A 12,490-nucleotide genomic window follows, 5' to 3' on the forward strand; every position below is an offset into this window, starting at 1 on the left:
AAAGCTCTTCCTTCTTTCCCCAATGCCAGCAGTTTGTCAAACATCATGTCCAACATGTCCAACTCCTTCTTCTCCTCTTCACCTACCGAAAAGACCGACTCAACACCCGGAATACCTCGCTGGCCGCCACTGTCTCAGGGGGCGACCAGGACTGCTCGACCATCGCGACCACATAACAACACCATTTCTTATCCTGCAAATCGGCCACAGCCAGGCTTGGTCCATGATGGCTCCGCAGACGAACCAATTCAGTCACCACTCTATCGCAAAGGATCTAACGCTCGCTCGTTGCGGAGGACCAATTCAGATGACTCGATTCTCTATCACTCGCTGTCTCGCGTCTCCTCTCTCGGCGACGAGACCATGTTTGACGACGTACGCGAAATGGCCAATGTCAGGATGAAAGCGATCAGAGACAGCCTGCCGGACAGGCCAAGCTTTAAAATGCCTAGCATGCCCAAATTCGCTTCACAGCGCAAGATGTTTCAAGCATTTGAGGAACCGAACATTGCGCCCATTCCCGAGCAACCAGCCTTCAGTCAAGAAGACGAGGATGCCGCAGCCCTCGATCGCGTGCTCGAGACCATGACAGGCGACCTGGTCATTCTTGGGGGCTATCGGGGTTCCGTGTTGCGTTCTGCAGAGGCGCCGCATCACCAACTCTGGGCCCCGGTTAAGGTGGGACTGAACTTGAGGAAAGCCGACCTTGAGGTAGGCTTGGATCCCGAGGACGAAGAAACCATGGAACAGCGCATCATTCCATCTGGTATGCTGCAGAACATCGGCCCCATTGACATCTCACGCAAACTGTTCAAAAAGGTCAGGTCTTGTGAGAACGCTCGGAACGGCAAGCTTCGCGTTTGGGATTATGGTTATGACTGGAGGCTCAGCCCTCATCTTCTGTCACAGAAAATGATCGCATTTTTGGAGAAGCTACCATCCAACCTGCCGGCGTCACAGGAGCCCAGGGGTGCCCTTGTCGTTGCGCACAGTCTAGGCGGACTGATCACGCGGCACGTGGTCAACCAGCGTCCCGACCTCTTCTCGGGCGTTGTCTACGTTGGTGTGCCTCAGCGCTGCATTAATGTTCTCGGTCCTCTCCGCAATGGTGATGCCGTGTTGTTCAATGAAAAGATCCTCACTGCACAGGTTAACTTTTCTCTCCGGACGACCTTTGCATTTCTTCCAGAAGATGGATTTTGCTTCATCGACAAGGACACCAAGGAGGAGTATCGAATCGATTTTCATAGCGCTGACGACTGGATCAAGTACCGACTATGCCCAGCCACCGATGCGGCCCTCCCAGCCCTGAACCCGAAGCCGGCAACCGGCTTTGGGTCCATTCTTCGCAATCGCAGTAGCAGTTACAGTGAGAAGCGGTACAGCCAGCCTCTGAGTAATTCCGTTGGCGATATGACTCGTAATGCCGAATCCACAAGGGACCGCCTCCTCAATCCGCAAATCGACAGCACAGGTTCAAAGTTGTCTCCGTCAGACACCCGACCTTCTCCTTTTGGCGCTGGGTCAGATTCTATGCCGCCTCCACCGCTGAATCGCGCCCGCAACATTGCGTATCTCAAGCGCACCCTCGCAGAGGTAAAGCGCTTCCGGGCTGAGCTGGCGCACAAACCGGCCTTCTCCGAGGCCAACGTCTACCCACCCATCGCCCTCATGTATGGCAAGGACACGCCGACGGTGTACGCTGTCAAAGTTGCCGGACGAGACGCCATTGCTCATGCGGACTGTTATGACGACCTTGTCTTCAGGCCTGGTGACGGCGTGGTTCTTGCACGCGAGGCTCAGCTGCCAGAGGGATACGAACTCGTCCGAGGGGGGCGGCAGAGGACACACAGGGGGCACCTCACCATGTTGGGGGATATGCCAGCCGTGGGACGAGCCATGGAAGCTGTCATTCGGGGGCGGAGAAAGGGCATCGGCATGGGCAGGCCGGATAGAGGACACAATGGCGCTGAGAGTAGCGCAGGCGCCTAGGAGACCCTGAAGCGTCGGGTCTGGCAGGCCTGGGGTGTGTGCTCGAGCTGCATGCGTATTGAGCAGCTCTCTCGGCCGCAGCAGTGACAGAGGCAGTGGAAGAAAAGAGCAGATAGACATCTTAGACATACAATCGCGTGTCTCACGACAACCCCATCGCCCAAGCCGATGACAGGGCGAACAGCAAAAAAAAAAAAAGCATGAATACTGTCACGAAAAGGACCAACGAATCAGGCGTGCAATTCGTCGATGGGTAAGATGATGGGCTGTCGTGGTGTTTCTATTGCCGGCACCTTCACGACCGCTGATTGGGCTGGCACCGCATTTCCTCCCACCCCTCCTCGCCGGTAAGCGCCGGGGCGGCGGCGACGACATCTGCACGCCGCGAGCCAATGCCGTGCCGCCGTGCCGTTCCTGCATATGGCACTTGAATAGAACCCCGCATGACCTTTGGGCGGGAACGTCCTTGGTGATCGGCGCCGTCGGTATTGAGGTCCCATTTCGCCAGCGCGGCTATCGTGCATGGGCGCGTCGCTGGGTCTCAGTCTCGGCGGCCAGAAGCCTTGTGAGTGTGGTAGGTAGCAGGCGGTTAGGTGGTGTGTGCTGGGGAGAGAGTGTGACTATTAGTATGGGATTCCGCACTCCTCTATAGGACGAGAGCAAATCCAATGGTATCGGTTTCCAGCTGTGCTGTCCGCTGTTCCTTCATCCTCGTCTCCTTTTCTCTCATTCTTGGTGTTCTCTCTGACCAGTTCCAATCCATTTATCCTTTAACTTGTAATCACCTTAACCTTGGACATTTCAGTCACTCCAAGGCCTTCCATCTCACTTTCACACGCCGATATTCAAAGACGGCGAAGCAGAGTAAACATGGCGGAAAGCAAGACAACGTACCAGACTTCCAACTTTGAGGTCGACACCCCGGCTGTGCCGAGCTTCGGCCGTCTGCGAGCCCTCAACTTCCTCGATGCCGCTCGCAACGGCCTTACGCTGCTGGCGCTGTGCTCCAGCATCACCATCCTCGGCGTGTCGGCGGACGCGCTCGCTGTGTACGATCAAACCCACGTGCGCGCCGAGTTTATGCTGCCGCTGTGGCCGGACGACTTTGACCTGCGGCCGACGACGACGCTCGTGGCGTGCAGCGCCATTGTGATCCTCGCCAACATTGTCTCCCTCGTCGGTAGCAAGGTCGGCATCGTAAGTGGCCTATTGTTTAAAAAAAATCTGGACCAACGCGGGAACCGCCCGTTGACGCATCTCGCAGATTCGCGACAACTTCCGCGCGCACGCCGCCCTCTCCCTCCTCGCGCCGCTCGCGTGCCTGACGGCCGCCATCGTCGCCGTGGGCCTCTCGTTCGTGATCCGGGCGTCGACGTCGCGCGACACGATCCACAGCTGGTCCTGCCGGTGGGAGGGCGTCTACATGGCGGCCCGGCCTCACTTTGAGACTCTGTGCAAGCAGAGCCGCGCAGGCCTGTACCTCGCCGTGCTGCTCGTGCCGCTCGAGGTCCTCGTCGTCGGTCTGGCTCTGGCGCAGGCTGTGCTGGAGCGGAATGCCGGGCCTGCGCCGCGCCAGGGCCGGAGCAAGGAGAGGAGCCCGACGCCTTCGTCATGATTTTGGTGGTTCGTTCTCGGTGGGAGTCTGTCTGTGTGCCCCGTTGATGGGTTTTTGGTCGTTGGTTTACGCGGTTGACTGGGCAGTACATTTGGGTTGGGCCCCGAGGTTGCTAGGTGGTGTATGAGTGGGTACTCCCTTTGATCTTGGGGGGCTGTATGTAATTGATGGCGCTTGGTGTTTGTGGTACTTAATCCTCTGCGAAACCGGAGTTCATGCTCAACATTGGAGATCATGCTCAACATTGGAGATGGGATCTCTGTTTTTCGCCCCTTCTCGTGTACTTCGTAGCCATGAGCTGGGCCCAAATTTCGGATCGGTCTAGCTCAGGATCGGATGATGGACGTGGCCGTATGCGCATGTTGGATGGTGCAGAGAGGTCATATCAACTTGAGACACGAGGCAATGCAGGTTGCCGACCGCGTCGTGTAGGCAGCCTGGGCTGACAGCAAGGGGGGCGGTCAGGTCGTGGCCCCGGCCTTGGGGCGTATTGTTGGGGCCAAGATACATGTATGGGAGAAGCACCGAGCGATGCCAAACGGAAGCCAACATGCCTGGAGTGAAGTTGAGTTATAGCTTTGGGGGGGCCGTGATACATGAGTGACCCGTTAATTGTTGGTGCTGGCCGTGTCATGGGGGCAGGACCCCAAAATGTGCCTGCCTTGTGTTTGCCACAGCCCGTCTTCGGGAAGCCGCTGCGTAAACCTCTTTCTGCAGCTAGTAGCTTCACTCAGACTACCTATGTGCTTAGATACTATGTGAACCCCAACCTGATACCTGAGGTGGTAAGGTATTTCACCTGCAAGGAATTCATAGGAAACCCAAGTTCTCACCTCCCCCATCCTTTGGCTCAAATCTCATCTGCGTCGATATCCTTGACCTCGAGGGACACCTGAACTTGAGATCTGACTCTGGACTTCCTGAGACGTTGAATACACATCATTGATATCGAGGCTACATTCGAGGACATCGAGTTTCTATGCGTTCGCTCTTCTGACCCCAGACAGGGCCTGATGCTCAGCACTCTGCTCTATGCCCACAACAGCGGCGATAAACTCCGACCAATACCATTTTCTACTGAGTATCGATCCCAAACCCCATACTTGGACTGTTGCAAGACCCCATTCTGCCCACAATGAGCAGCTCGTTGACAGTTGACAATATCAAATCACTGCCATCGCCCGTTGCACAGACACGCCGCCCATCGAATGCCGCGCAATTGTCCTTCGCCAAGCGCAAAGAGGCGCAGAGGGAGGAACAAGCCACATCGCTGCAGTCGCTCATGGATGGCGGCCATCGGTTAAGCTCGCGGTCCGTTTCGCGCCCGCTACCCGTCGATCCTACCAAGGAGTCGACAAAGGTCAAATCGCAGCCGACACTGGCACAATCGCGGAGCCGCTACTTCGAAGACGCCTTCCAAGCAGGCAGAGAAGTTAGCTCTACGAAGGACCGCATACGGAGCGAAGCTGTTGTCATGGCCGAGGTCTACACAAACGTCATCGTAAGCTGCCCTCCCCATTCAAATCTGGATTCTCTCGAGACTCAAGTCCGATTAGGTCGGCGATGAATTCAATTTCATCATGGACCTTTCCCACCAGCTTTCCATCCGATACCAGCGCCCCGTATCCTCGATTGTCGTCACATTGCAGCACGGCGCGTGCATGCTGTTCGGTGGCAGCTTCGACTCGGCTTACACCCTGTCCATATCTGGACTGCCGATCGAGTTTGCGCCGACAAAGAACAGACGTAACGCGGCCCTGTTACAGAAATACATGGAAGAGTCTCTAGGCGTCTTGCCGCACCGAGGATACCTACGTTTTGTACCGCTATCAGAAGAGAATGTCGCCCGGGACGGCAAGACAGTCGCAAGCGAGCTGGCCGAGACCCAAGGACTCGGAGACCAGCACGGTGTGGCCACAACATTGCAGCAGAAAACCAGCCGGAGACTTAGTACCAAGGTAAAAGAAACCCAAGTCCGCTCCGCTCCGGCTTTACTGACTAGACAGTCCATGTCTTCACTCAGGTCGAGATCCACCAATACCAACAACATGCCTGATGGGATTGATCTTTCGGCAAGTCATGGCATGGGAAGTGAGCCACCAGTGCCGCTCATGGCGACGGTGTGCGAAGAAGGCGAGTCGAAGTCGGGTGGCATGACGACTAATGCAGACAATGAGGTGCTGCGGAAGAGCCCGAAGGTGGGAAAGAGGAAGAGCTTTGTGGCATCATTTTTTGGGCGTTCCAAGCCGGGTGTCTGACTTTCGACTCCGGTGTCTGACTTCTGAGTTCCTCCTCATGAGGACAAGAGCTAACAGCCGGGATCATGGTGCCCCGTAGCATCACCCGTCTGCCTTGAAAAATGATAGTGAAGCTGTAGAGGAGGTCAGAAAGTCGGCAGCTGGTACCTTACCTTAGTGGAGTGGGGCCAGGGAGTTGACTTTGCCAGATGACGACACCCGTCGCTTACCTGATCAAAGGCTCGTGAGGATCGGAGTGGGGATTGGAGGGGCAGGTACCTGGAAGATGGCAGTGGCAGGAGCTCTCGCCAAGTACCCACCTGACGGTACTTGCCTGCTACCTTACTTAGGTGCCGCCTGCCTTTGTTGCTGCAGCACAGTAGCAGCTTCCCGACTGGATTGGGGCGACTGGGGTGGTCATCCTCTCACGTCGCCAGCTGTCAATTGCCAATTGCTTCACCCTCTTAGATCTCATCACACGAGCACCACCCATCCGACCACTTCGACATAGGTACTCAACAAGATATCCTGCCCCGATAAGGAAGCCTCGCGCTCTCAGACCTCTCTTTCACCCTGCACTGCAGCCTCGTTCTGAACCTGCGCGGCGAGAGTCACGAGGAACGGCGAGTCAACAGCCAGCGAGGTAGTCAGCGAGCCCACGAACACGAAATCGCTGAGCCCCATTCATCGTCAACCACGGCAGATCTCGAGCCGCAACCCATCCCTCCGGCCATATTCTAGTCGCAAACAGGCCTTGTTCGCCAGGCAGGTAGGCGTTCCCACGTCATATCACGTTAGACATGGAGGTGAGAGGCCGAACCATCTCATTCTCTTGCTTACCATTGGCCCCCGTCACTTCGCAAAACATCGCTCCCGTCTGCCCTCTTAATCCCCTCCCCCTTTGTATCTCATCTCCGCGTCCTCCCCTTTCCTATCGAGGATGGCCTCGCTCCGACCCCCTGACGCGCCTTGCGTCCTCTCACGTGCTGCAGTGACTGGGTAGTGCCCTCGCCAAGAGGAAGCCACAGCCTCAGACCCGAGAGTAAGGATCAGAGACACCACCAGACTCAGCCCAATGGACGGGACGCCATCGTCACTCGCTCTGCCTGGCCCTGGTCCTGTCGCCCTGGACTATCGTCAACGTTACGCCGCACTGATCCGCGTGGCCCGGATGACGAGCCCCGATCATTGGGTGCGCCCGCGCCTGGAAGCCTGTTTGCCGGTCGAACTCTGCCAGTCCCCGTGGTGCAATGGCCCGTCAATGACAGGGGTCGTCGTTGAGCTGAGCCACCAAAAACGGCCTGACCGTGCGACGGTGAGACGATACCCATGGAATATATATCTATCTTGGTAGCCCGGCCATGCTCCTCCCTGCCCGAGCCCGAGAGCCTGGCGCATGGGAGACCGGGCTACCCCCAAGCGAACAACTCAAAACCGTCAATCGCGGCCGGCCGCGGCACTATGATCCCATGACGAAAGCCCTGCCGTCGCCTCGCACTCTGTATCCCACCTGCGCCTGGCCGTCCATCCCGGCGGTGAGCCTCCATCCATCTCACGGACCAGCGTGACGCCCAGGCAGGGGAGACGCGAACCTGGACCCGCGAGCATAGGTCGTCTTATTGCTTCTTCGCCCCCGAAGAACGAGCGCTTCGGCAGTGTGTCGGTTGCAAGCTTGCAAGCGTCTGTGTGCTGTGCTGCGCTGGGCTTCGTCAGGCCCCAACGGACGTCAATGCACACTCGAAATCGCCTCCAGGTCGCGACCGATCAATAACGCCTCGAGTGTCCCTATCGGGTACTGGGTACCGGCCGGTCTACACGGCGCCCTCACCGCTCACCTGAGTTTGCCACTGAGCCCTTCATCCCACAACTCTACCATGACTTCATCTCCTCCTTACAGCCAGCTCTCGCCCTTCCAAGCGGACGTTGGCGATGATCCATCTGTGCAAGAATTAGTCGCTGGGAACAGCAACCACGAAAGTCCAGCAACGCTAACACTACAGCGTGTCTTTGAACAGAGTCGCCGAGGCGTCCCCAAGAAGGATGACGCAGACAAGCCCGTCGAGGTGCCCCCGGGGCCGCCAGCCAAGGGCAAGCCGAGACTGCTCCTGATGGGACAGAGGAGGTGAGGGCTGTATGCCGCGTGTTTGCGACGCCGAGGCTGACCATGCGCAGGAGCGGGAAGTCGTCCATATCCAGTGTCGTCTTTCACAAGCTACCACCCAACGAGACACTGTTCCTCGAGTCGACGGCGCGTATACAGAAGGACTCGATGGCGTGAGCACAGCCCTATTCGCTCCCGCATCCGCATATGCAAATACATATACTGACTGACTTGGCAGCTCATTCATGGATTTCCAGGTCTGGGACTTTCCTGGGCAGATCGATATCTTCGAGAACCCAACCTACGACATGGAGGCCATCTTTGGCGAGATTGGCGCCCTCATCTGGGTCATTGACGCGCAGGATGATTACCTCGAGGCCGTGCAACGCCTCAACACAACGATTCTCAACCTACAGAGGTCATATCCCAACATCAACATTGAGGTCTTCATCCACAAGGTCGACGGCCTCTCGGATGACTACAAGCTCGATATCCAGCGTGACATAACCATCCGCATTCAGGATGACCTTTCGGACCATGGCTTCGAGAATGCTCCTGTCACCTTCCACCTCACATCCATCTACAACCACTCCATCTTTGAGGCCTTCAGCAAGGTCATCCAGAAGCTCATCCCCCAGCTCGGTACCCTCGAGGCCATGCTCACCAACCTCTGCCGTACCTGCCGCTTCGAGAAGGCCTATCTCTTTGACGTTCTCTCCAAGATCTACATTGCCACTGACTCGGCGGCTGCCGACATGGCCGCTTACGAAATCTGTTCAGATTACATTGACGTCATTATCGACATTACTGACGTGTACGGATCGTGGAATCGTTCTGATGCCCAACGCCAGCGCATCGAGGGCGAGCCATGGAACGCAAAGGTCGAAGACCAGGTTGCGTGCAACTGGGCCGAGAGCTGCATGGTCCTGCACGACGCCGGACGACCGATTATGCTGCGCGAGGTTGATCGGTACCTCGCCCTCGTGGCCATTATGAAGGAGGACTCGTATGACCGCATGCCGCTTGTCAACATGAATGTCGAGGCAGTGGTCCAGGGGTTGACGGAGTTCTTTGACATTACGAAGCCCCGCGGCGAGGGACAGGCGCGGCGGATCTAAGTCTTGTATTTTCGGGTGTCGCATATGTATCTATGCGTAGAATCAATGTTTCGTTTTCTTTTTCTCTTGATTTTGGTCAATCGACCGGTCAATGCCGTGATTTGTCTGAACCCCAGCTTTCATGCCACTCTGGCCACCCAAACGAACACGCCCCTGCGATGCCGAACATGATGCTCCCTTGTACGCATGGCGTTCGCAGTTCCTTTCTCTCCATCCCAGCAGTTCCCCCTCATCCCAGCAGGCACCATCACCCCGGTCGCCGACTACTCCCGACGCCTCGCCCCTTGCGCGTAGGGTGGAAGCGTCGGGGCGGGATCTGCAGCGGCCGCCGCGACGGCAACCGGACAACCTCCTATGCGTTGTCCCGCCCGGGCGTGTGCACTTGCTGCTGCTGCTGCTGCTGCTGCTGCCCGTCCTCCTGCTCCTGCCGTTGCGGCACGGCGGCGTCCGTCTCCAGGGCGAAGACGCGCCACGTCGTCCTGTCACGGCCGAGGAGACAGACGCGCGGGGGCATGTCGTCGCGGACGTCGCTTCGGGGCTGGACCTCCATGCGGACGGGGACCCAGGAGCCGCCGCCGCTGCTCTCGGGGAGGGTGAAGGACGCGGATCCGTGCGCGGCGGAGAGAGGCTCGGGCGCGGGGAGGGAGTTCTCGGTGTAGGGGGCGTACTTGGTCCCGGGCGTCTGGATGGGGAGCTGCATGATGAGGGGTTTCTTGTCTGTGATGGGGCGTCAGCACTTTTTTTCTTCTTCTTTGCGGTGGGTGGTTGGTTTGAACGTGCCGGTTGTCTTGAGCAGCAGGACGAGGGTCTCGTGGTCGAGGAATTTCATGTCGGTGATTTTGTGGTCGCTGAGACGCAGGGCGGCGCACGTCTTTGACGTTGTCGTGCTGATGCCGTTGATGATGCGCACGGTGGTGCGGAAGATGTACACTAGAGCTTCGTCAGAGTCGGCGGGACCCAGGGGTGACGACGAACCGGCTTGGCCGACAAACTTACGCTCGTCTTCTTTGCCCTCCTGTATTGCTGCCACAAAAGTCGACGCGTGGTCCTCTAGGTCGTCCTGAAAAAGAAAAAAAAAGGCATATTAGCAAAGGCGAGCAGGCGGCAACACAACGACTAGACTTACCCCGTGGACAATCGGCCCCATGACACAGTCGATCCTAGACATTTTACTGCCCATGACGATCCTGGTGGGCTGTCCGAACCTGACGCTCCGCTTCTGGGCCTCGGCAATGTCGTTGAAGATGCCGTTGGCGCGGTCCTCGAGGTACGCCACAAGAAAGGCGAGCTGCGGCAGCGCCTTCATGTAGGGCTGGCCATCTTCCTGCCGGGCAATCTGCGCATCGACAGCGTCGAGCAGCGCGGGCTCGTTCTGGACAAACTTCCAGTCGGCCTCGCGCTCGTCGTCGGCCACGGGGTCGAAGAAGAGCGCCATGGGGCTGCGCAGCAGATAACGCTGGATGTAGGCGAGCACTTTCCCATTATCCAGCCCGGCCTCCTTCTCGTTGAGCTCGTCGGTGGCCGAGCTTGACGACGCGAGCCGGTCAATCTGGAAGCGCAGCCAGCCGGAGAAGGCGGTGAAGAGGTCGAGCTCCTCCATGACGTGTAGCAGGACGCGGTGGGCGGCGAGACGCAGACAGGCGACGATGTCCATGGCGCGGGCGACCTGCGCGGCGGAAAAGCCAATGTCGTCGCGGGCATCGTGGAACTGGGCGAGGCCGCGGAGGCGGCTGAGGATGACGGCGCAGCGCTCGAGGGCCGGGAGGAGGTTCTCGTGGACGAGCGCCCGGAGGGCCTCGAGACCCGAGACGGCGGCCTTGTCCCAGCGTTTGTGGCCCTAGTCTGGGTCAGCGTCACGGGGTTGGATTGGGGGGGTTTTCGAGGTTCGTGAGATGGGTGGGCTTACGCGCTCGGCCAGCTGGTCCACGAGCCATTCCTTGACGACCTCGTGGGTGTGGCCAGTCACGACAGTATGGAAGAGAGCCTGGACAATGTCTGTCGGCCCACGCTCGGCGCCCTGTAGATCCTCCTGAATACTGCGCAGGAACTTGCTGGGGAGTTCTCGCGTGTTGTTGTACTCTACCGTGGCGTGGAGCTGCGACTGCTTCACGTATCGGAGCAGCTTCTGAAGAGTGGTCAACTTGGACGCGAGGAGGGCGAGGTTGATCGGAGAGTAAGGGACAAACGGTAAGTCCATGGGCACCAGGTAGACGGCGCGGTCCTCGTCGGCAGGGTGCTTCAGGATCAGGCAGTGGGTGGACGCTGACGGATGGGCGGCATGGTGGATGAGCTGCAGAACGCCTGGCTTGTACATGGAGCTCGGCAGCGTATAGCGAAAATCACCAATGACGAACGAGTCATAGATGCTGAGGTGCAGACGTCCGTCACTGGTGCCGACGACCATGACAAAGACCTCATCGCTCTCGGCCGTGTTGAAGGGCCGAAAGAGGAACTCGATACCAGTCCGCAAGGTGAAGACCATGGCATCCTCGCTGTCGAGTGGTCAGCAGCGTGCTCCTAGGCAGTCAAGAGGGCCAAGAAAATCGACGTACCCTTCGCCGGCACTGGCGCTCGGCAGAGGACTCAGCTTGGGCAGCGACGACTCGACATCGAGAAACGTCAGCTCGCGCGGCAGATCCAGTTCTGGTGGGTTGCCTGCCGTTTGCAGCTCTTGGTCGAGGGCATGGCGCCACGAGGCGGTCTCGGCCTCCTTGGGAACGCTGTCTGTCTTGGAGACGCTGTTGCACGCCCAGCCAATGTGGGTGATGCCGGCAGACTGGTCCTCGGTGACGCGAATATGATGGGCCGCCTTGTTGTTCTCGAGACCCATCAGCCTGACGTAGCCATCGCTCCAGCCGACGGCGAGAAATTGACCTTGTCCACGGTCAGCAGCTTGCCTGTCAGCTCCGAGGATTGGGATGCCCTACCGTCGGGTTTCCACTTGAGAGCGAGGGGCTCTGGGGCTGTCGTGCCTGGGCGGGCGTATTGGTGGATCTTGGAGACGACCTGGTCCCTTGGGCGGTAGATGAGGAGGTTCCGGGCGGCGGCATCCCAGGTGACGGACAGGTCGACGGTGGGATTGCTCTTGGGTAAGCCATCGGGCACGCGATGATCGAACTTGGTCTCGCTGATGAGACGCAGGGGCTGGGGTTCAGCCATGGGTGGTGGTTGAGATGGGGGACCGCCGCAACGCGCCAAGCAGCATTGTTGCTTTTGATATCACGGATAGCAGTATCGCTCCGTTGCCATCCGAGTAACCCTTGACAGAACGAGGATTCAGAAACGAGAAGGAGTTCGGCCAAGGATGGCACTTCAGCAGAGGGCGTATCCGGGCTTGAAGTAGACGGGGTTGCCCGAGAAGGTAGGTAGGTAGGTAGGTAGGTAGGTAGGTATGCCTGGTAGTTAGGTACCTTGGTGGTGTAGTATT

The 12,490-nt window shown here is 58.2% G+C and overlaps 5 protein-coding genes across 5 annotated transcripts in view; 4 read left to right on the top strand and 1 right to left on the bottom strand.

Moving 5' to 3' along the window:
- The window catches only part of VDAG_06366 (uncharacterized protein), a gene marked incomplete at both ends in the record, with an annotated part of 2,549 nt that extends 557 nt beyond the window's left edge, over positions 1-1,992 (top strand). Inside the window, one exon of the mRNA XM_009658744.1 lies at positions 211-1,992. Coding sequence (XP_009657039.1) covers positions 211-1,992 — 1,782 coding nt within the window. The remainder of the gene's footprint in view (positions 1-210) is intronic.
- An 870-nt stretch (positions 1,993-2,862) lies between these two features.
- Positions 2,863-3,607, top strand: VDAG_06367 (uncharacterized protein; the record flags this gene model as incomplete). Its single annotated transcript, XM_009658745.1, has 2 exons — positions 2,863-3,189; positions 3,257-3,607. 2 exons carry the CDS (start codon positions 2,863-2,865, stop codon positions 3,605-3,607), a joined length of 678 nt encoding a protein of 225 aa, XP_009657040.1.
- A 1,135-nt stretch (positions 3,608-4,742) lies between these two features.
- Positions 4,743-5,865, top strand: VDAG_06368 (MIF domain-containing protein; the record flags this gene model as incomplete). Its single annotated transcript, XM_009658746.1, has 2 exons — positions 4,743-5,108; positions 5,224-5,865. The coding sequence occupies 2 exons, from the start codon at positions 4,743-4,745 to the stop codon at positions 5,863-5,865; spliced, it is 1,008 nt and encodes a 335-aa protein (XP_009657041.1).
- Positions 5,866-7,718: 1,853 nt separating this feature from the next.
- VDAG_06369 (GTP-binding protein GTR2) lies at positions 7,719-9,063 on the top strand (the record flags this gene model as incomplete). Its single annotated transcript, XM_009658747.1, has 3 exons — positions 7,719-7,966; positions 8,017-8,118; positions 8,184-9,063. The coding sequence occupies 3 exons, from the start codon at positions 7,719-7,721 to the stop codon at positions 9,061-9,063; spliced, it is 1,230 nt and encodes a 409-aa protein (XP_009657042.1).
- Positions 9,064-9,415: 352 nt separating this feature from the next.
- Positions 9,416-12,222, bottom strand: VDAG_06370 (uncharacterized protein; the record flags this gene model as incomplete). Its single annotated transcript, XM_009658748.1, has 5 exons — positions 9,416-9,757; positions 10,190-10,900; positions 10,970-11,555; positions 11,616-11,937; positions 11,991-12,222. 5 exons carry the CDS (start codon positions 12,220-12,222, stop codon positions 9,416-9,418), a joined length of 2,193 nt encoding a protein of 730 aa, XP_009657043.1.
- Positions 12,223-12,490: the final 268 nt, after the last annotated feature.

The sequence above is a fragment of the Verticillium dahliae genome, genomic scaffold (genome assembly GCF_000150675.1).
Source record: "Verticillium dahliae VdLs.17 supercont1.12 genomic scaffold, whole genome shotgun sequence".
NCBI lineage: Eukaryota > Fungi > Ascomycota > Sordariomycetes > Glomerellales > Plectosphaerellaceae > Verticillium > Verticillium dahliae.